Raw genomic sequence first — 23774 nt, forward strand, 5'->3', positions numbered from 1 at the left:
CTGCTTCACATTTAGAAAACCAGCTCTACACTGGGAATTATGTTAATTCTATTACAAAAAAGCAGTTTTTAAGAAGCTGTGGGAATGACAGCTTTAGATTAGAAAAGTGTTTCATGTAAATGTTTGTGTTTCAAGTTTGATGTTTAGCTTAATCTTTTTTTCCCCCGTCTTTTGAGTTTATTAAAGAAACATTTAACTGTGCCTCCCTTTTTTGCTCTTTTCTTTCATCACCAGCAGAGACTAGAGCATTCTTCAAGTCCACACATGGCTTCAATTAGGTCCTCTCATCCATCTCTGGGATGCAGGTGGCTATTATACACACAAATCCACTGTGTGTGGAATGAAGCTGCCACATTGTGAAAAATACCATTAAATTGAAATTGCTTCCGTCTGGTTCTGAGTGTGTGAGTACATGTGTGTGTCCGGGGGACGATCAGGAACAACAATAACTGGTATGCGTTCTGTTTTCCAAGGTTATTATTGATGGAGCTTGGACGTTTGTGATTGGATGAGGGATTTTTCTGACATCTACAATCAGGTTAGGATTTTTGGATTTGTGGGCGGGTTTGTATCAAGCTTTCTTGTTCTTGTTTCTCATAGATTATTTTAGTTTTGATGTAATGATTTTGATTCGTTTTTTTTTTTGTAATGAATGTATTTACAGAGATAAGAAAACGAATCAACCTTTGCCTTGAAGTTAAACAAATAATGTGTTACATTAAAAAATAGTAATTAAATACCATTTTCGCTTAAATTCTGCCTCTGAATAATTGTGTCTTCCATGTCCATGTAACAAGTTTTTTCTTTTATTACTTTGTACTTTGATTTATAGCGTCATAGATGCATATCCGTTAGCATGATTAGCCCCAGCCTTGCTAATGCTTGCTACACTTAGTGAACTAATTTATTTATCCTCTAAACTGGAAATATTGGGTCAAATTTGTAATGTTGTAATGTTAACTGTTTTGAAACGTAACATCAGGGGCATGAGCGATTACATTGGAAATATTAATCTGGGATATGATTGGTCAAAACTGGGACTAGAGGCTGTGCTAAAAATCCTGTGAGAGGTTATGAGTCATCATACGCATTAAGGCTAACTCTAATTTGGAACTACTTTGTTAATGAAAGTCAGCTCAAGATTTGGACATCTGCTGCCCTATGACAACTGGGATAAGCTCCAACCCAATGAATAAGTGAGAAAAAAATGGATGGATGGATGGATGGATGGATGGATGCTCGACACAAGCTTTGGATATTATCATTTTTAGATAGTCTGTCCTGGAATGGTTGACTCTTGGATAAACACCTTTATAGTGGGAATGGTCAGCTCTGCACATAGAGTGGTAAATCTTAGCTAGTGAACTAGAAGAGTTCAAAGGCAGACCCAATGAATGGGAAATACAGCAGGTTGAAATAAACCCGACTGATCCGTTAAGAGTTGGTTTTCATTGACATATATTACTCTCTCTACTGAAAATAATTAAGAACATGCTATGGCTCATTATCTTGACTGTCAGGTGTCAGTCAGCATGGTGGTTTTTATTTTGGTGGGTTGGGGTCGTGTTACCCACAGACAGTCTCAAAGGTTTGTGTGTTGAGAGCTGGATTTTGGTTTTCTGTTCACCACTGTTTCCGTCACTTACTGGAACCAGAAAATCTTAGTTTGGCCAAAAGGGACGAGGCCTACATGAAACACGCAGCACAACTAGGCAGTGACGTTAGCAAAAGAATGTTCTTCTAAAAGCCGGTTGTGTTTTCCTTTAGGTCTGATCAGAGCTTGGTTGTATTAATTTGTTTTTTTTCTGCTCTCATATCCGTTTTCCTGGTCCCTCTCTGTCTGTGTTTGTAGCTTCAGATGAACACGAGTCTCTGCTCTGGTTTATTATTGCTCATCATACAGGTACACAGCCTCCCAACACACATACACACACAAACACATGCTGCCCATGAGTGTGTGTGTGCATGAATAGTAATTATGATTAGCATACAGCCCGGGCCACACACAGAGCCAGCTAAGCGCACACAGAAGTATTTCCAAATGAAGTCCGTGTATGTTTGTGTGTTTAAACCTGCTTCTCTGGTTGACTGAGAAAACAGAAACATTTCTATCCACACACACATTCCTCAGATTATACGCACACACACAACATAAACACACACACACAGGTTAATCTGCTCTGTCTCCATTTAATATTTCCATGAAAAATGCTTACTGGTGAAGGCAGAAACAACTGGTATCTCTCCATGAAGCGCCACGCGTGTACTGGCTTGGATTGTAAATGGTTAAAATGAGATTGATGATCATTTTAAGAGCGAGCATTTCTCAGAAAATTCCCGCATGTGTTTCTGTTCAAGCACGCGCCATTTCTTAGATCTTTTAAAATCAGCTGTACTGTGGAGCTCGGTAAACTGTACTGTATATTAATAATATACCTACAAATGACACAAATAGATGTTTTAATCTTGGACAAGTTGGTTGTAAAACATATGTTTATGACAAAATAGATTTTAAATCTAAAATAAAGCGTCTAACTTCTGTGGTAAAGGTGAGGGTTTTACAGCCTATTTTTAGTCTTCCTCCCTGTATTAGATAATTTCTGCCTTTAATTTGAAAGTCAACAGCCTTTCATGTTTTTACTTCCTTCCTTTGTTCTTTTCCCACCCTGCTTATGGTCTTTATTGAGTTTCTCCCTCAATCTTTGTCATCATCATCAATTCTTGTTCTCGAGTTTCTTGAGCCTCCAATGACCCTGACTTGGATAAAGGAAAGAAAATGGATGTTCTTCCATTGCGCTGATCTTTTTGTTTTCCACCAATCTGACTGACCTGTCCCCTTGGTGTCTATATTTTGGATTGTTTATTAAGTTGAACAAAAATCTCAAAAAAATATGGCGACTCATCAAACAGACTGCAACTTCAGAAATCAAGAAGAAACATGAAGAAACGTCAACTTCTGTTGTGTTTTATGTCTTTTTGCAGCCTTTTTCTATTTGCTGGTGTTGCAGTGCATTTGACCTCTCAGGGCAACTGTAAAGTGCCATTATTTTATATATTGAGCCTGAATAAACATATATGACAGAAAACAACATTAAAAAAATAAATGTATCAGATTTATCAATTTTTTTTTCTTCGTTTAATGTTTATTTATTACTTACTGCAGGGATCTCAAACTATCTTCTGATAGTCAGAATTTGCCTTATAGATAATCCAGTCCAGCCCACTGAATGCCTTTGCAAACTGTAATAAATGCAGGGATGGAGGGCATAATTTTCAAACTATTCGGTATAATTTGCACCAGCAAGATGTGGGTTCCAAGTTATCAAGAAAAGATCATCAAGCTGTTTATTCTCTTCAAAGCCACAGATCTGAACTGTCGGCAGTTTTACAGTCTTACCATAGCTTGTCTTACCACATCAAAATAAAATATGTACGCTAAAGAGCAGTGCTAACATTGCTCTTTAAGGCGTTCTCTGGAGCTTTGCTGGTACTTTCTCTTTGTTTCCAAATCTTTGTGCTAAGGTGGGCTAAAGATGAAACTCTTGAAAAGAAAGAAAAAAGATTCCTCTAAATGCAGGTTTTTTTTAACATAAATCCCATTAAGGATCCTCTACAAATGTAAAAATTAAGGCTCTCTCTCATCTCCTAACCCTTCACCCTGACCCCAACTCAACCCTGACTGCTCCAACTCCTGCTCACACGCACTCACACGAGCGCACACACAGAAACTCACAGCGTCTCCAAACTGTGGAGTCCGTGGAAGCAGTTCGGTCCCATGGAAACGATCCTATTGTTGTTGAGATGCCTGTGGAGAGAGAGAGCGAGAGACTGATGGACTAATGAAGCAGACAAAGACTCTGTGTGTGTGCGTGTGTGTGTGCGTTTTTTCAAAGGGGCCCAGGAGTCTCTCAAGAAGGTTTTTTTTCTTCTGGTAATTTCATGCAAATTAGCTTCAAACCGATTGGACAAAAGGAATGACAGCAGACTTCAATGCTGCCGCGCTGAATGCCATCACACAAACAGAGAGCTTGCATGTTATTAAGGAGCTAATACAGATGGACGGGGACAGTCGCTGCCACGGCTGAACTTAATGCTCCTAACAAAAACACACACACACAGATAAAAACAAAAACACTACCCAAAAAGTGGAAAAGAGTTTCTGTAAGCCTGCATATGAAGAATAGATCTGATTTAAATCCTGATGTTTTAAGGTCAGTTAACTTAAGTTAAGCTTTTTGAAACAAGTTTAAATTAAATTACATTACACACAACCATTTTTCCGAATCTGAAGCACATATATGGGCAAAAAATGAATTTTTATTTATCATTTAACTCATTTACAAAATGTTCAACTTTAAAATATATAGATACATTTTTAAAAAGATAAAAAAATTAAAGCTAAATTGTTGTAAGATGGTATTCAGTGGTTATACAGTGCCAAATCACAACAACAGCCGCCTCAAGGTGACCGTTGTTGTGATTATGTAGTTTCAAGATTTCATTTTGGTAAATGAGATTCTCCTTTTGATCTCCTCACAGTGTTTGCCTGACTTAAACTTGATTGGTAAATAAAAATCAACTACAAGCAGGAAACAAATGAAATCCATTCGACCATGAAACTTTGACCATGAAAAATCTTTTTCTCCCTTTTGCTACAGATTCTTTATATTTATATACAAATCTCAGAAATCAATTTCTGAGATTACAGCTACTGGATCTATGCTAAAAAATGTCTCAATTATAACAGAATAACTGAGTAAGACAGCCTACTAATAAACTATCTACCTAAATCTAATGTTACATATGTTTGTATGTTTGCTATGGACAACCACTGTTGGATTTACTCGTAAATAAACCAAATTTAGCCAGCTCCTTTCATTGGTAACCAGCCCAGTTTAACAGCAAACCTACTACCAACACCATTACTTAACTGGTCCTCCAAGACGGTCCAGCACACTTTCCCCAGTCTACAATGGAACCCTAGTGTGACATAAGGTGATCTACTCTATTTGTTATTTGTTTGCTCCGGATAACCCAAGTTGTGTATACATACAGCACCACCAGGCGGCCCAGCTTGCTGAAGGCATGGTCAGGGATGTGGCTGATGTGGTTGAGAGCAAGTGTCATGGCCTGCAGGGCGGGGAGCTTGCCCAGAGCCTCCACTGGGACCTCCCTCAGAGAGTTATCATCCAGCCAGAGGTGACGTAGTGAACGCAGGCCGGAGAAACAGCCAGCGGGAACACTAGAGATATGATTGGCGTCCAGACGCCTATGAAGAGATATACACTGATTTTAAGTGTACGTTCAAGCAAACAGTTATGTGTACATACATACATGTAAATGCATTTACTGAGCTGTACAAAGCAATTCTGTATACATATTGCCAATGAGTCAGGTTTTTTTAGCTAGACTGTTGGTGCAAACACATAACTGTATATAATATGCAGAATGGTAATAAAAGCTTTTTGCTCTTTGCCACTGAATGAAAGGTAATTTTGAAACCCGATGATCATATAATATTTGCACATAGGAAAGGATGGGTAGCTAGCTCCAGATATCAGCTAGCAACATCAGAAATCTTAAACTATTGACCATTGTCCCCAGAGACCGAGACAATAGCCTTTTTTCTTGAAACTAACAAGATACAGTACAAAAAAGTGGCGTTACTAAAAAAATGGTAACCCCCCCCCCAAAAAAAACAAAATACAACAAAAAACAAAACAAAACAATGACTAAATATAGTGATGGGACCTTCTACCTCTACTTGGTAGTATTGTTATGCAGATAACTTACTAATTTGTCATTTTTAATAAAAAGTACAGAAAACCCAGCTATCCTTTCTGCAATTTTTAACTTAATGTGGCATTATAGTCACATAATTAAGACACTTTAGAACTAATAACTCTTTTTACTGATTAAAGTATTATTAAATTATTCACATAATGACAGAAAACATCTACTTTTTGAGATGTACAAGAAAAGCTCAATGTTTAGAGACTCAAAATGCAAAACTGAAGGCTTCACATCACTTTGAAGCTGTTCAAGAGGAACATTAGAAATCAAGTGTTTGACCAGCAGCAAAGGAATGATCGGCAGGCTGCTCAAGCACCACTCAACCAGCCTCTTGGCTCTCAGGTCAAATGAAGGTATTTTAATGACCACACTTATTCCTCAGTGTGATTGTGTTGATTTTGTGAGTCAGACAAAGGCACGGCTCTCAAAAAGCAGGAAAATCAAAATAATAAGCCTTAATAATAAGTAAGTGAGTGACTGAACATTTGTTAGACAGTGGTATTAAACAACGCAAAGACGCAAAAATTATTACTTCATTATTTGAACTGAAGCATTTAAGGTCCATTTTATTTTGTTTGTGTCTTGTTTATGTGTTAATTAACTTTTATACACATGTTACAGCATCAAAACATTTTTTTCAGTCTTACCACCCTGTTTGATTTTTAACTGTGTTGCTCAAAGAGAGGTTGTTAGGTAGAGCTGGATCAGGTGACCCTGAACCCTCTCTTAGTTACGCTGCAATAGACACTGACCACTTCTTCTTCACTCATCTGTTTTCACTCTTCATGAGTTTATACACCACTGTTTAATCATTACCTAATTCATTTTAAATTCTGGCTCTCGTTCACAGTGTGTCTTTTGTTCTGTTTCCTTCCCCTCACCCCAGCTGGTTGCAGATGGCTGCTCCTTCTTAAGCATTGTTCTTTAAGAGATTTCTTCCTGTTAAAAGGGAGTTTTGCCTTCCCACTGCTGCCAAGTGCTTGCTCATAAACTGAGTCATCTGATTGTTGGGGTTTCCTCTTTACACAACAATTTAGGGGTTGAGGCAACATTTGTTGTGTTTAGCACTATATAAATACAACTTATTTGAATATAATAATATATAAAGGCTTGGTATAGCTTTTCCTGTTTTTTATAATATTAATAAAATCTGATAGACAGTGCTGTAATATTTCCCAATATGGAACATTTTACCTTTAACACCTGTTGATTTCTGCTCTGAATCAGGGAAGTTTGATTTAGATATAGATGTTGCATATAGGATAAATGTTGTTATAATGATGATTCTGCTGATGCCACCTGCTCAGATTAAACTCAGTAATTGTCTGATTGGATGTGGGGATATTTGAGGCACATAGATGTCTAAGGGTCTGGTCTTAATTTTCAAATCGATCAGTTTAATATTAATTTAAAAAAGTTACTGAATATGATTCAGTTCCCTTTTACTGACTTTTGCTGTCTTGAGTTCAGGCAGAAAACTCACAGCTCTTTTGCAGGCTGTGCAACATAAACATGCAAGATCAGTAGATATAAAGAGAGAGCTGACTGTATGTCCCTCCTAACAATAGTTCCTCTGTTCACATGGAGAGAGAAGAGAAGGATGGGACTTCACATAATTGTCCATCAGATAAATGAGAGAGACCTTAGACCAAAAGAAAGACTCAGACGTCTCCATTCTTATACCCTTACCCCCGACACACACACACACACACACACACACACACACACACACACAGAGTGAGAGAGAGGTACAGTTTCAGTATAATTACTGTGTGTTATCAGGCTCAGAGAACACACTCGCTGCACTACATACATTAATATACTGAGCCGTGTGTGTGAGACAGATTCCTTTCCACCAAAGAGTAAAATGAAACGAAGGGATTAGCGCAGCAGTCCCCAATCTTTTTTGCGCTACGGACCAGTTTATGTCCGACAATATTTTCACGGACTGGCCTTTAAGCTGTCGCAGATAAATACAACAAAATAAAACCAGTACTGGTACCAAAAAAAGGAAGATTTATTCATAACACATTCAAAGACCCAGGGAAACCGAGTTAACAATAAAAACGATAAAAAATAACAATAAAAACCAATAAAAACCATGAAAACCATGAATTTCACACCCTAGCCTCAACTCTCGCTGCCTGGTACCAAATGACTCGGGTTGGGGACCGCTGGATTAGTGTGTCTATATGTGTATTATTCAGTTTGTAGGGAAATTAAGTCATTTTAATATCACATGGACTTAAAAACATATTTTCCTAATGTTCCTATAAGATACATCAATAGCACAAAGACAGAAGGTCTAGTTTAATTTGGGGTTAAAGTTAGGTTAAAGGTATAGTTATATTAAGCATAGATTCAAAATTAGGTTTACATAAGACAAATGATTATAGCACACAAAGGAATAAAAGAAAAACTACAATAATACACAGTATTTATAAAAGATAAAACGTGTGGTCAGTAAAATGGCAGGGTATATTTATAAAGTAAGAATTAACATAATATAATAAAAGAAACGTAAAAAAGCCCAAAGTGAAATGTGACTCACAGTGACTGCAGGTTGCGCAGGTTGTTGAAGGCTTCAGCAGGAACAGATCTCAACTGGTTGTTTTGAAGCATCCTGTAAAAACACAATCAAAACTTTAACAAAAAGTGTTAAACGCAACAAAACAACACAAAGATGGTTTACAAGGAAAGTGTCACATTTTGGGAAATACTAGAGTCACATGTATATCTACAGGATAATCAGAAGCCAGTAAGCTTAGCAAGTCTGGAAATTAAGAAAATAGATTAAAAGTGGTGAATAAATACTTTTACACTTGTTTGTGTTGTGTTATGATTTTTTTTTTTTTAAATTTGTTTATAATATTGGTTTGTTAAAGGACATATCCTCCTTTTCTTCAAGACATGTTTGCATATTAACTAATAAATCAGACTTCATAGATGGGTGTCATCTTCATAGCAAACAAACATGTATTCTGTGTTATCTAAAATACTGTCTATGCCAGAGCTTTCAAAACTGCAGCTTTCACTGCCAATGCTCCTGGTTACAGAGTGACTAAAAATAGACTGCTTACTTTGTTTTGGCTTGTATATGCTTGCATATTTTTTTATGTTGATAGGTTATGTTCTTTTAGATCAAAACCCATTAAGTGCAACAATGAACATGATGTTAATGAAATGAAAAAGCAAAGTTAAACACCAGATAAATATCTGTAAAGTACCAAATAATTATATGAATACAAAGATGTTTATACTTAATAGTAATATTGAAAGGGTTGTGTTGGCTTCAATACAAGACTCCAATATGTTTTGAGGCTCCCTATAGATTTTGGGCACAAAAAAATAGCTCAAAAAGGCTCTTTAGATTGTACAACTTACCGGCCCATGAAAATATAATAGGCCCTAGTGCACAACCCTGTGGAACTCCATTTATTACAGAATTTGTTTTGTAAATCTGTTTGAAGTTTCTGTGTACCTGGAAACTTAATTTCTTGCTTTATTTCTGTGTTGGTCAATCCCAATTATTTTATGAAGTCTAACAATAAAACAAAAAATGAGAAACATGCATTCATAAAACACAGCCAGCTGTGGCTCAGGAGGAAGAGCGGGACATCTATCAATCAGAAGGTGAGATGCTTAATCTCTAGTTACTTCAGCCTGCATGTCAAAGTATTTTTGGACAAGATATCGACCCCTGAGTTGTCCCTGATTAATCCGTGTGAGTTGGTGTGTCAAGGTGCATAAAAAACAATTGCATGAATGTGTATGATATTGGGTGAATGAAGTAGAAAAATTCTTTACCAAATACCAAGTTTCAAGAATAATAATGTGCATGATTGTAGCTTTTAGAAATATTACAGTACTATAAAGTGCTGCAATAACAGTAGTTCAACAGTCCCAATGTTTACAGATGAATAAAATAGAAAATAATAACTGACCCAGAAATGAACAGAGAGAAGAATGAAAGACAACAGAATAATGTGTTGGTATGAGCGAATGTGTAAAATGTAAACAGGGAACAGAAGTGTTGTTCCAAACTGCAGAAACTGTGCACTAAACCGAGACACACATGAAATCTTCAAAGTGTCTCTGTGAATGATTAGCACCAGTAAACATACCACACAGTATTCCAGTGTTTGTGTGCGTGCGTGTGTGTGTGTGTCCGGGGGGTAGGAGGTGGGTGAGGGTTGTGGAGAGGGTGGGGTTGAGTTGCTATCTTTCTGAGGACCCTTATCAGTTTTAAACAATCGTAATCTGTTAGATCGCACCTTTATCACTGATGCTTTATGCACCCCGATGTAAACTGTATACAGCTCTTATCTTACTCCAGTCCCATTTATCTTTGAACATGTGTGAAGTCTCCAGTGCAGTTTCATTGCTTGCACAATGACAATAAAGCTCTCTGATGCATCTTGGCCAATCTTTACAAATTCAAAGGACGTTTAAAGGTCAAGATCAAGTTTGAAGGAACAGATCTTAACACAGGTAGAGAATAGCCCAGTAAAAATAGCCCAGCAGTGACAGTATAATGGCATTAAACAGTCTAGGTTAAACACCAAAAACCAATAAATGTTTTTTTTAGTGTTTAACCAGTATGTTCTTTTAGGAACATATTCACATAACAATCATAAAATGTGCATGTTTGCTGAGGCATCATGCCAGTGAGGAAATATGTGTGAACTTACAGCACTTTGAGGTTGTAGAGGCCGGTGAACGCTCCTCTGGGGATGAAGGTCAGCTCATTTCCCGCCAAACGCCTGAGACACACAGAGAGAGATTGTAAGCATTTCTGACTTCAGATCATTTTTGGTCAAATTAGCATAAAAATGAACTAAATGAGGGATGTGTTTACAAATGAAAAATATTTTTTAATGTTTCATGTTGCATTCCTGCTAACAAAGTGTCTCAAAAAGAGGGCTTTTACTATTCTTTTACACTTTGGCAGTGGGCCCTTAGTGCTTTTGGTGCTTGCTGTTGTAGGTGGAGGTATTTGCAAAGGAGTATTACACATTAAGAACACTGATTTAAAATAAATTATTATTGTTCATGTTGAGAATAAAGTGGAAATATGGAGGTTAAAATTGTTTCAAGTCAAACAGCTGTAACGGCTCCTATACTCTCTACAAAATACCATTTCAAGTTTAATCTCAAAATTTTGGGTTTATTCTCAATAATAATAATTAAAAAAAAATCCTTTTCATTCCTAATGTAGCACTCATACTCCGCCGTGGGTATTTCCTCAATAATGAGCCTGCTGTTTGTTTTGTTGCTTCTTCAGACGGGACGTCAGAACACAGTCCAGGTGAGGATGTTAACGGCAAATCCTTGAGCTTGCAGGGTTTACTGCAACCTACATATATCTTAATATTTTGAAACGTTTCTGAGTTCAATGCAAAAATTTGACATCTTATATTCTGAATATGACCTCATCTTTAGAAGATGCCTTACCTATGCAATTAAAATTTAGAGCTGCTTGGATACAGTCCGCAAGATGAACGGCTGCATTTGTTTCCAAAAACTCGCAATTTTAGCTTTAAGACTTGCACTGAGCCCTGAGCATCATCTTTTAGACAAGTTAACAGTCAGACATCAGGTGTGTTTCCGTGTTTCCAGCACACACGGTGCTTTCATTTCAAACCAGCAGCAAAACACTGACCCACAGTGGGTCCTGTAGGTCTGTATGTTTTTCAGGGGCCACACAAAGTTCAGCCAGTCTGCGTACACCCAGCATGCATCTGTGCGGTGTCCTATCGCCGCAGTGACGTTTCTCACGCCGCGGTGACAAATATCACACACACACACAGACACACACAGCTGGCAGCAGAGCAGAACAGCAGTCAGAGTCATGTTCAGGTCCCTGTGAGGTCAGCCTCACCGTTTCTCGGCTCCCCAGCTTTAAGGAAATGTTCGTACAGGACGTGGCGGCTGCTAGGTGAGGAGAGATGGGATTACATATCATCTCCTCACAGATACATGAGCTCAATGCCCGCTCAGACACCCCCACTTTCATCCATCTCAGTCCATCGCCCACCAACAAGAGTTCATAAGATATCTGATCATGTGTGGAGACTTGAAGGATGATAAAAAAGAAAACATATAGAAGGTGTGGAGAGGAGATTCTGAGAACAGGTCCTTAAAAGCTACAAACCTGATTTAAGTTAGGCTGATTGTTGGTTCAAAGTCATCTTTTCGTGCACCTCTGGACCATTTTTAGAGAGGCTTCTACTTTTAGAGCAGCTATTAGAGGTCTCATCATGTCACCTTGCACTTGTACTTCTGTGATATATGCTGAATCTTCTCAGGTGTTTAGAAACAGCAAGACTTCTTCTGAGTCTACACTGACTTCAAGTAAGTCTTCAGGAAATAAGTGCAGGTTGTGTAAAGGCCCTCTGAAGTGATGAAAACATGGCCATGTGTTTGTGTGACTCACAGCTCCTCCAGGAAGTGCAGGTTGGACAGAGCTCCGCTGGATAACACAGTCAGATTATTCATACTGAGATCACTGCAGAGACACAGAATGAGAGAGAGACTGTTAGTGTCGCTCTATCTTTAGCTTTAGTCAGTCACATCTGACCTTTTGGCTCAGACGTGACTAACACACCTGGATTTGTAAGTACAGAAACAAAATAGAGCATAAACTAATAAAAAGTCATCCAATACATATTAATGAAACAGTGTTGACTGTAAAAATAATGACACACGTTGAAAATAAACAGAATTTAGACTTATGAATTATTAAAGAACCACAGAGACCTGTTTATGTTCAGACACAGGAACCATTCAACACCCTTTGCACGTAAAAACATTTAGTCTGACACCCTCTGGGAGCCCCGTTATGCATATATTTCCACATTTGTGAAGACCCCTCATGCTGAACCCACACTAATGTCCCCCTGTTAATGTAGGGGAGCCAATCAGAAAATGATGGCTTTAATAGGGAGCACTAAAACAAATCGCTTCAGACAGAAGATCTGAACTGAAGGGCTGCACAAAGGCCCAGTATAAGATTAAAAAGGATTATTTTGCAATTTCAATCACACAAATCCAGTCTAGCAGAGTTCAGGGTAAAAACATGGAGGTGGACATGATTGCAGCTGTGTCCTGTGCACAGAGTTAGACATACAAGCACATAAACACACCCATGCAGGACTTCCCGCCTCCTTAAAGGCCAGGGAAAGGAATGAGTCAACACACACCTGAGTGAGAAACAAGACAGGAGTAGAAATTACTGGAAACACTGAAAGCAGGAGAGCAGGAGGAAAGAAAGGAGCAGGTTTCCCTCCTCCACGCTTGCTCACAGTGACCTCAGCCAAACTCAAATACTTTTATCTTCCCTCTTCCTTCACGTTATCTTAGCTCGAGAACTTTGAATCACTAGTGACAGCTCTGATTTGTACGAAGTTCTGTGTTGTTTACCGCTAAAAAAGACTCATAATGACAGAAATCTACTGGAATGGTCTCTGTGTTCTGATCTTCAGATTTATGAGCTAATCTCAGACAAAGCTTTAGTTCAACCGCTTGCCAGCTGCTTTAACTCGTGTTTGCTAAAGCCTTTTTGTTAAGTTAATATCAATAACTTTTAATCTCTTGATGCGTGATGAATAACCCAGGTAAGGAAATCCAAAGAGGTTGATTCGGTTCACCTGAACACAACTTTTAGTGGGAGAAACGCTTCTCATCTGAACACAACTTTCAGCCTGAGCCTGGAGAAGTGACTTCAGACTTTAATGAAGATGTAGTTTTAGACTTTAATTAAATTTAAATTGGTGAGTCAAAACATTTCACCCACACACAGATGTTACGAAGTCTTAATTAAAGTTTTTGTCCAAACACCAATACCATAAAACAAGCCTCCAGTAAAAGTATAAAAGTTTTTCTTTGAGTGAAATGGACCTGAAAATAAAATAAATGAATAAATAAACAAACACAAAGGCTGATAAAAAACATTTGGGGCATTCTGAAAGAGAAAAAAAGCTACCACATAAAGAGGAAAATCAGCCATTAAGACACAAAATAATTGTAAACAGATGAAAACTGAACACAGAAAAATAAATTATAATTAAACGAAAGACCCAAAGATTTTTTACAAAGAGAAGCAAATGACTACAAGAGACACAATCCGATTATAAGGACACAACGAATTCACAGAATTACCGAAAAGAAACAAACAAACAACCAAAAACCCCACACACACTACATCACTACCATAACCCACGCATACACACCTGTGCGTCCACACACCTCAACACTATGTCAGGAATGCGATCTAATCTGTTTACTAGCAAGGCTGCAGAAACAGAAAAAAATCGTCAGTATGTTGGTTAATTTTTTATTTATTTATTTTTTTGCTCGACAATTCACGTTTGGGGCGCTGTCGTGAATATTTTTGGAACTTTTACGGCTCCAGGGCTCAAAAGCAAAGTCAAAACAAGCCGACATCGGTGCTTGTGATTGGCTGCAGGGACAGGGACACCGTTTGTTGTATGTTGTGTTTGTGTGCAGCCATGACGTTCTTCCTCCTTTCTTTTCTTCTCTTATCTGAACCGTCTATTTTCTGCTCTCTGATAACTATCGGCAGGTAGCGTCTTTCCAGGAGGGCTCGGGTCTGAAAGGAAGCCGAGACAGACTGTCTCTGTCTTTAACACACACACACACACACACACACACACACACACACACACAGAGGGTGTGTCTGCAGGTTGAATACACCGGTTGTTAAGGAACTTTCTCAACACTCCATAAAGCCTGTTAATGTGTGTCCACAGGTAGTCCGGTCGCACAGACAGACACACACAGAGCGCCTCTGTTTGGCCTTATTTTAGCAGAATGCTCCTTTACTCTTGAGCAGACTAACGGCGTTATGGCTGATTGGCTTTTACTGCCGCTCACAAACCCCCCGCCCCCCCAGCACATTTCATTCACTCATTCATTCATAAAGATAAATCTGTAGTCGTGTAGGCTGCGTGTGAGCGTGCTTCGACACACCGGGCTGTTCATTAGTCAGGCAGAGGCCTCTGCATGCACTCACATACGGAACATTAACATAAACACAAATCACTGTATATGTTTCTCTATGATTGCAAATGTGATTTAACTTAAAACTGCTTATTTCCAGCTTTAAATGTTTTTTATACTTGGACTCTATTAGAGCAGCTTTGCATGATTCACACTTCAAAAGAATCCTTTTTCATCTTATAATGAGCCTTGATTTAGCCCCTCAGCTCGTCCACTGTCTGAAACAAGCTGTTTTACTGCCATTTGTTCACTCGTTAGGATAACTTCTTCTGATTGGCTCCTTCTCATAAACAAGAGGTTTGAACAGCAGCTGGGTGTGGCGTCTGTGCTTCGATAGCTAGAGGTGTGTGGAGAGCTAGAGGTGGATGTGCAAGTGACTCACTTTTGGAGCCTCAAGTGGACATTAGAGTAACTGCGAGTTTTGGGACTTTCACATTTGGCTGTATTTTTCGGTCTCAGAGGTTCCTGATCATTAGAGTATTCTGAAGCCTTTTGGTTCACAGGGTTACATTTACATACAGAGATGCTTAATATGAACATCTACTGCAACAAACAAGTTGAAGCAGATTGGAATCTGAAGATATGAATGAGTTAAAAAGGTTTTTACTTAATACAAAAGCTCGACTTTAAGAATAGTACATTTTCAAAACAGTTTTTTACTTTAATGAATCTCCATATTATCAAACAGTAAGGTCTCTCCCCTGTAACATTAGCTGCTGGATCACCATTAGCTCTTGCCACATGGAGCACCATATGCTGTCGTATTATGTTATCACATCAGCACCATCTTAAGGATCTCTGGAGGGTCACTACATGTTTAGCAGCAACATGACACTGACCGTCAAAGGAGATCAAGTCTGGAGCATGAAAAAGAAAAAGCTGTTAATGAAATTACTTGATACGTTTATTAGTTTTGTAACTTTTGATTTGTTTTTTCTTGTTTAAAGAAAATTGCAACAAAACACAAAACCATCAGTTCATAACAATCATTGTCCCCTTTAGATATCTTTCCTCGAACACCTGCTCGCCTCAACTCGGTTTTTAGGGTTTTCCATTACGTGGTAGTACCTGGTACCAGGTACTTTTTGGGGGCAGGGTTCCAAGCAAGCTGAGCCAAGCTAAAACTGTGACATCAACACAACACATGAAAAAAAATCTGCCAGGGAGTGACATCACTGGATGAGTCATGAGAGCTACACGCAAACCAACACTGTGGTCTAATGTCGAGAAACAGACACTAACCACCGGTTCAGCAGACATCGCCCTGATGTCCTCGATTGTTGTGTTTGTGTTTATGTTGCACAAAAATGATGTAACGGGACTTTTGCGTTGCTATAGCGCCAGCTCATACAGCTCATACAGCTCATACATTGAGTTGGTACTCAGTTGTAATGGGAAACTCGAACTGAACCGAGTCGAGTCTTGTAGACGCTCGTGGAAAAGAGGAATTACTGCTGTTGTCGCTGTGCGTGCCATCACTGATGTTGTCGTCGTTGTTGTGACTGCACTGTACATGAATAAATCTGCATGTGTGTAAGATTCCTATTGAAAGTGAAGAAGGTTTGCAGATGAAGAGATATTTGCACAATGATATAGCTGTAGTCTTGCTTGTTTGTTCCAGAGGGTGTGCTGACACTGCACCTCAGCCTACAGACTCACACAGCAAAGATTATGTTTTCTTTTTAATTGACTCTTTCCTCTCCACACTGAGAAACTCAGTGAGAAAACTCACAGAACAGCACCCACCGCCTCACCAGTTCAATCATTTTTACCATTTATTATTGTAATTATCTAATACGCCATCATAGAAAAATGTTCCACTCAGAGTAACAGCAAGAAAAGCAGCATATTTAGAAGGTGGAATCATTTATTTAGAAAGCACTAATGACCGAGGTACAGAGGCTGTTTTCACTGCCATGCAGATTCAAAATCGAAAGAAAGTTGACTGAAAGCAGCAGACAGACAACAGTGTGTCGTATATTTTGATTTCCTTGACGGAATACACACACACACACACACACACGCACACACACACACACACACACCCACCCACCCACCCACCCACACACACACACACACACACACACACACAAACATGACTTTGCAATGAAGATGATGACAATGGGAGCAGGTCTTGTGCTTTAACAATAAGTAAATATCCAGCACTGATTAGCATGCTGGCAGAGCCCTGTGATGCCACATGACTTCCTACAGTATGAATGACAATATAAACATAGGCAGGAACTAAAAACTGTGTTTGTTGTCTGACTGAAGGCCAGAGCTTTTATTTTGAAACTGCCAAGTTCCCTGTGCAAGTTCCCTGTGCACTCTGAGTCAATGTTTCTGTCAAATACCGGAAAACAAAGTTATTATGGAATTTATAACAAAAACAACAATGATATTATTATTATCATTGTTGTTTTATAATACTACTACTACTACTACTAATAATAATAATAATAATAATTCAATTTAAAATAGTTAAAAAAGGGTGAAATATTTTACAAATAAATTCAAAATCAAGTATATCTAGAAATTAGACTTAAGAAATTAAATACAGTTTTTTATATTTGTATATATTTGTATATATTTTATTGCAAAATATATACAAAATTATGTTTATTTCATGGACAATAGAAAGAAAATACATAAATTTAAAGAGATTTATGAAAAGTTTGAACGTTTTTACTGCAAAAAAAAAAACAGGATTTAAGTTCTGATTGAAGATATTTTGCATATACAATGTAAAATCATGCCAATCTGCCTTTAAACCCGATGCTTTTTACAAATATAAAGTTAGAACTTGTACATTTCTATAACAAAAAGTTCCTAAAAATGTTTTTTTTAAAAAGCACATCTTATTTTTCTAAATAGAGAAGGAATTTTCGAAATCTTTGAGATGAAAGTATTTTGAATATAAACAAAAAACATGTTTTACTGTTACTTTTTCTCTTGTTTAAATATTTTTTATTTGTATTTCATTGCTGTCTTTTAACTGGAGAGCACTTTAGCACTGTGGTGTTTGCTCTGCTCTATAAATAGAGTTGAATTGGATTTGATTGGATTGATTAACAAAGATTTAGTAACTTCAGGCTTTTTGGGGCAATAAAGTGCATAAAGTCAAGAATTTAAGGAAAATGTTGAATTACTTTGAAATATTTTGAAGATAAATTTTAATACTTTATGAACTTCGCAGAAACTCTTTAAGGATCTTTGACTTTTCTGGACCTTGAAGTACAACAAACTGTTGATACTGTAAATTTAAAGTACCGGATCAAAACTTTTGCAAAAGATCTTTAAAGCGGACGCTTGAATATTTTCTCTGAGTTGTTTTTTTCTGGAGGAGAAAGAGAGGCACATATGAAGAACAAGGCGAACAGAAGGATGAAAGAAAAGACGAATACATTATCCATGTTGTGTGTTTTTCCCTCTCGATGTTGTGGTGGACGAAGCTTTGTGTGTGTGTTGTCTATTTTCCGTCTCCTCGGGCTCAAACTGATGGATATCAGACGATTATTCAAATGTCGGCGGGCTGCAGAAAGACAAACTCTGGAGAAAGAAAAGAAAAGGGAACTGTGTAGTTTGGAGGCGTAGTGTGACAGCGAGGCCTCTCTCAGTTTTTGTCTTTTTTGCTCTTTCTTTCTGCCTTTCTTTCAGTCTTTTGGGGGCGGGTCAGCGGGGGGCCCCCCGAGGCGAGAGAACATCAGGGGGTTTATTCCCCGGTCGGTCCAATCAGTCTGTGTCGTCTTCTCCAAAAGGAAAAGATACCTCAAGATAAACAGCAAGTCTGTCAGATCTGTGTTTTTGTGTCCACGAAGGTAACCTGAGGCGCAGATGATCGCCTAAAATGAGCTGCTCAGTCAGTAAAATAAGAACAAATGTTTATGAATCAAGACATCAAGAGTTTATCTGTCTAAGACATTAGTTCTGGTCCACTGTGTAGCAAAAATGCTGAGAGCTTTAGAAACAGCACAAAAGTCTGAAGGTATGACGATCCGTGTTTTTAACTTAGTAGCAGAGATAAGAGAGAGTAACAATGTGAAGCTGCAGCAATGAGGAAAGCTGCAATCACAGCTTCAAGAATGTGTTTGCTTCTTCTTACCAAAGATGCAAACATCAGTCAGGACCAGGCTGTACCTGTAATCAAATCTGTCACCACAGGATAAAAACAGGATGTTTCCCAAATCATTTGAAGCTATAAGCATTTAAAGATAGTAAATGTTTGTAATAACAAAGATTCAGACAAGTTTCTGTGCAAAGAGACAAAGCTGCAAGTTAAATGCTGGTGGTCCTTGGGTCCTCAGGCAGCGCTGCATTAAAAACAGACCTGATTCTGTGGTGGGAACTCCTGCAAGGGCTCAGGAACACTTCTGAAAACCATCATCATCATCGAACACAGTTCATCTCTGCATCCCAAACTAAACATGAAAAGGAGATGGTACTACAAGCCTCATTCGTCCAACACTTCACTCCATCCCTCAAGCTTTTCCTATCATGCACACAGTAACACTCAGATTCATACATCAGAAGCAGTTGCTTAAGGACAATTCAACATGTGGACTGAATGTGCCAAATATCAAGCAACCAACCTTCCAGTTACGACATAATCCACTTTACCTCCTGAGCCACAGCCTCCTACAAGTTTAAAATAGGATACAGAAATGTCACCAGCCGCCTTTCCTGGGCAAAAACTGATTTAAGATGGCAAAGTGGAAAACCATCCTGTAATCTGGCCAAAAGACCAGAGGTTCTTTTAGGACAACTAAGAAACGTGCAACCATCACACCACAGTTCAAATCCAGCATTCATGTTGGTAATACCATCAATGCTGAATGATCTACAGTTTCTTGGACCAACATATGCTGCCATCCATTTTATTTATTTATCTTTATTATTATTTCAGCAACATAATCCCAGCAGACAGTTCAAAACTAGCCACAGGGAAGCATTTCGTCCAGGTGGGATGCTCAGTCTGTGAAGGCACCATTAATGCTGAAAGATGTGCAAAGTTTGGTGGAACATAAACCGTTAAATAAACCTTTGTCTTTTCCGAAAAGCAAGACTGTAAAAATATTATCTCCTTGTTTTAGACAACTGGTAAAGAACCCAGCTGCCTGCAGTCCAGACATGTCACCCACTGAAAACATTTAGAGGATTAAAGAACTGAAAAACGTGACCAACGGGTCCTGGGCTGTTGAGCTGGTCAACACTAAGTTTTCAGAACTACAGGAATCAAAATGAGCTCATATTTTCAACATACAGTGTAATTTCACCCTTTCATTACCATTTTTTTAGTGTCCGAAGTTTTTCTAAAAGCAAGATAAAGGGACCCCATTCATTGTGCCTACATTTAGCAGTTTAACGCAGCCTTTTAAAACAGCTTCAGTAATATCAGTGTAGCTTACTTGCTGGGATGTTTTGACCTCATTTTAAGATCTAGGAGTAGAAATGTCCAAGCGCTGATGGAGCCCAACATTTTTATTGTGGCCTCACAGTTGTGGAGTTTAAATCAATTATCTCTGATAGCTTAAGGCTATTTCAGTATCACTTTCTATTGTCTGCCTGACCTCTCCCATACCCCCACAGGAAGACAGGCAGTCCATTTACCTGTCTGTCACGTCCTCTTTTAACTACCTGTGTGAGTGTGCAGTGGACCGTGGCGTCCACAAGCACCATCCGATGACAGCTGATCTCAAACCAATGGAGCTCCCTCACACTAAGACTCCACTAGTGCAGACGTGCAAACACTCAGGACTGTAAACGGACTACCTACCTTCCTGTGAGGTCACGTGAAAGGTCAGGAAGTTCACTCTTGCTAAACCTCTGCATTACCTGGAAATTCATTTAATTTTAGAGCTGTTAGTGTAGGAAAGTGCAGACATGATTTATATGCTCAGGGCTCAGGATGTCCAATATGGCTGCCAGAAGGGGCGTGGCTACAGAATCCTTCATATGTACATCAGTCCATTCATCACATTGAGGCTAAATGCATTCCTGTGCTGCTGCTGTCAGTCACACGTAGAATAGAGACTTCCAGGCCCATTCAGACTTCAGGCAGCTCTGCTTAGGCATGCAGCAAGTGTATGCACACACATACACACACATACACACACATACACACACACACACACAAAGGCATTGACAGATGGCAGTATTCAGACTGACGGCGGTCAAACAGACAGACAGACTGAAGGAGATTGTAAAGCGACTCTGAGATCAGTTGCTTTCCTCAGAAGGTCCCTTAAAGTTCTCACAACAAATCAGGAGGCACAAAATCACAACAGGACATTCGAGCTGATGGGAGGGCTTATTTTAATTGACAACAACAAACTCATCAACTGTTTGTCTTCTGGTTGGAATCAAAGCTTTTGCTTTCAAGATTTGTTGCATGATATTGATAGCAGAAAGCTGAGTGTAGTTGTTTCTGTTTGATGGTGCTCTACAGCTTCTTGTATAGTATAAGCACGTGCTCAGGAGGACTGAATTTAAGACAAACCCAACTTATGAGAGGCTATTCATGTCTAAGTGCTTCAATTCACCTAGAGGACACTTATGAGAGAGCAGCTTCTCAAAAAAGGTTTTTGTAAATAAAAATGAATTTTTAAAACCTTTTTCGTAAATAAATGCAATTGGTCAACCTATTATTCTTTAATTTGTCTTAAAGTGAAGCTGATTTTGTCCCAATATTGCTAACATTCTGCTGACATATGCTAACTGGCCATTGAATTGGCCAAGTATTTAAATTGGGGCATGTTCTCTTCATACCAGTTACTATTAATAAACTGAGCGTAGCGTTAGTTCAGGTCAAGTCAAGCCACAAACACCATCAGTCTTAAGCCTTTTACATATTCACAGTCGGTGAATCTTATACCGTGGGCATATTTAGGCTGCTTTGGACCACCTACAGTTGCGGCACATCTGCAAGCCACTTTGCAAACCACTTCCATCTGGCTCCTCCTTTTCATGCTGTTCCGAATTAATCAATGTCATTGATGTGGTCGCACTGCTGCTCTCCCCACGTCTGACTTTCAGACAGAAGGTATTTTCTGTTGATCCTTGTTTGATATGTGGAAAAAAATTTAAAGTGGGCTAATGTCCCCAATTTTCTCAATTGCAATTATCAAAAAAAGAATAGAAATGGACACATTTTGTTTAACCCCAGAAAAAAGGACTATATCACAAATGTATTATAATTTGAAGGTTTCATTTGAAGATATTACTTTAATGCATATTCTTTTCAAAGAACCATAGTAAGTGAGCAGTTGACTTTAAGCTGTTTGGACAGGTGTGGACTATTCCTTTGTAATTTCTTCATCAATTAAGCAGTTTTGATTTCCAGTACAGCATTTACATTTAGGAAACAAAAAATGTAAAAATTTATCTGGTTAGTCTCCAAAATAAAGAAAGACACACAGGAACTCCTTGATGTTTTGTTGGATTCGATTCCTGATTGGAGCTTTAATAAAGACACAAAGACCCTTTGATTGGCAGCCGCTGTGTGTGTTTGTGTGTGTCCATCTGCCTGTCGTGGACGAACTGTAAGGAAAGTGCTTTCACTGTGAAGCGCACACACACACACACACACACACTCACACACACACGCGCACACACACACACACACACACACACACACACACACACACGGCTGTTCTGAATAGGGGAAGGTTTTCTTTAATGAGAGTGAAATTTAAATCCTGGACATTGTGCTGCTTTGCAGCTACAGCCAAGACGAGCAGGTTTTCCTTCCACACACACACAAAGTACAATGACGTAATGCTTTTGCAGGAACTGAAACAAGTCTTGTATCGAGGCCGATGACCTGCTGTGAGGTGAAATGGATTTGAATTCATTTAAGTGTCTTGCTTTAACAGGAGTTTACACTCAAGTAGAAACACTAAAACTTCACAAATACTGTTGTTAAATGGCCACAGAAATCTGTAGAACTTCTTTAAGCAGCCGTAAAACGTCTTCCCGGAGGATACCAGAAGCCTCAAAAAACCTGTGGAACCTCTTTCAAAAGTCCAGAATAACTTGCTAAGACTCACTGAAGCTGAAAAGAAGTCCTCAGGCATCAAACATCAAACTCTTTGTATACGTTCACTTTTGGGGTGTATTCTTCAAAGACTTTCCTAGTCGTCTACATTTAAAATTCCATTGAGTCCATTTTTCGGGCTTTTTAGCTTTTATTATGATGCGATCCAATAAGCTGTCATAGCACCCAAGCTTCCATTAATCTTTAAGGACCCATTAAGGTGTTCCTGAAAGTTTAGCAATTCTGTAAAACTAAATGAAATGTCTCTAAGCACACCTGAAAACTCCCTCCTCAAAAACAATGAAACAGCTTGAAGTGTTCCAGGAGCCTCTTTAGAGATTACTGAATCTGAAGAGACGTCCTTAAACATCAAACCTCTTTATTTACCTTCATGTGCACCCCAGGATCCGCAACCAAAACTTCCTGAAGAACGCCTGGAGCTTCTGCAAAACTGTTTTACCAGTTGCACCTCTTGAAAAATCCCTGTAACCTTCTCAAAACCTCCAGGAAACTCTACATTTGTGAGCTAAACTCAAGGATCTGTTAATCCTCTATCAGAAGACACCAAATTTTCTTCAGAAAAAACACCCTTGAAACATTGTCAGTCCACACATTCCTGTTTGGTTGTAGAGGAATAAATTAAAGTCCTTTAAAGAATTTTCAATGTCCCTAAATTTATGTAAGAATTCTGCAATCCTAAAGCTTCAGTGAAACTATCAAAACATCTGCAAGTATTCCCTGATATCCCTGACGTACTTGAGAAGTCTCTTTTAAGGATCACAGAAGCAAAGAAAAAACTCCAATACATTCCTAGGTATTGCCAAGGGATAACTTCCTGATAAACGAGGTAATTTTCTTCAGAGGTCTTGAGACCAGCTGGACCAGAAACCACCAAAAACCTTATTAAAACTGTTCTTATACTCTTCAC

At 38.6% G+C, this 23774-nt stretch overlaps 1 protein-coding gene across 3 annotated transcripts in view; it reads right to left on the reverse strand.

Annotated features, from left to right (window-relative positions):
* Positions 1 to 23774, reverse strand: part of LOC100700915 (leucine-rich repeat-containing G-protein coupled receptor 5) — a 42979-nt gene that overhangs the window by 16877 nt on the left and 2328 nt on the right. For all 3 annotated transcript variants that reach the window (XM_005475781.4, XM_003448138.5, XM_019347274.2), the window contains 5 exons: positions 12230 to 12301; positions 10485 to 10556; positions 8345 to 8416; positions 5054 to 5269; positions 3734 to 3805 (listed from right to left, as the gene is read on the reverse strand). In XM_005475781.4, the coding sequence (XP_005475838.1) occupies positions 3734 to 3805; positions 5054 to 5269; positions 8345 to 8416; positions 10485 to 10556; positions 12230 to 12301 (504 nt within the window). The remainder of the gene's footprint in view (positions 1 to 3733; positions 3806 to 5053; positions 5270 to 8344; positions 8417 to 10484; positions 10557 to 12229; positions 12302 to 23774) is intronic.

Source organism: Oreochromis niloticus, linkage group LG17 (assembly GCF_001858045.2).
Source record: "Oreochromis niloticus isolate F11D_XX linkage group LG17, O_niloticus_UMD_NMBU, whole genome shotgun sequence".
NCBI classification, from domain to species: Eukaryota; Metazoa; Chordata; class Actinopteri; order Cichliformes; family Cichlidae; genus Oreochromis; species Oreochromis niloticus.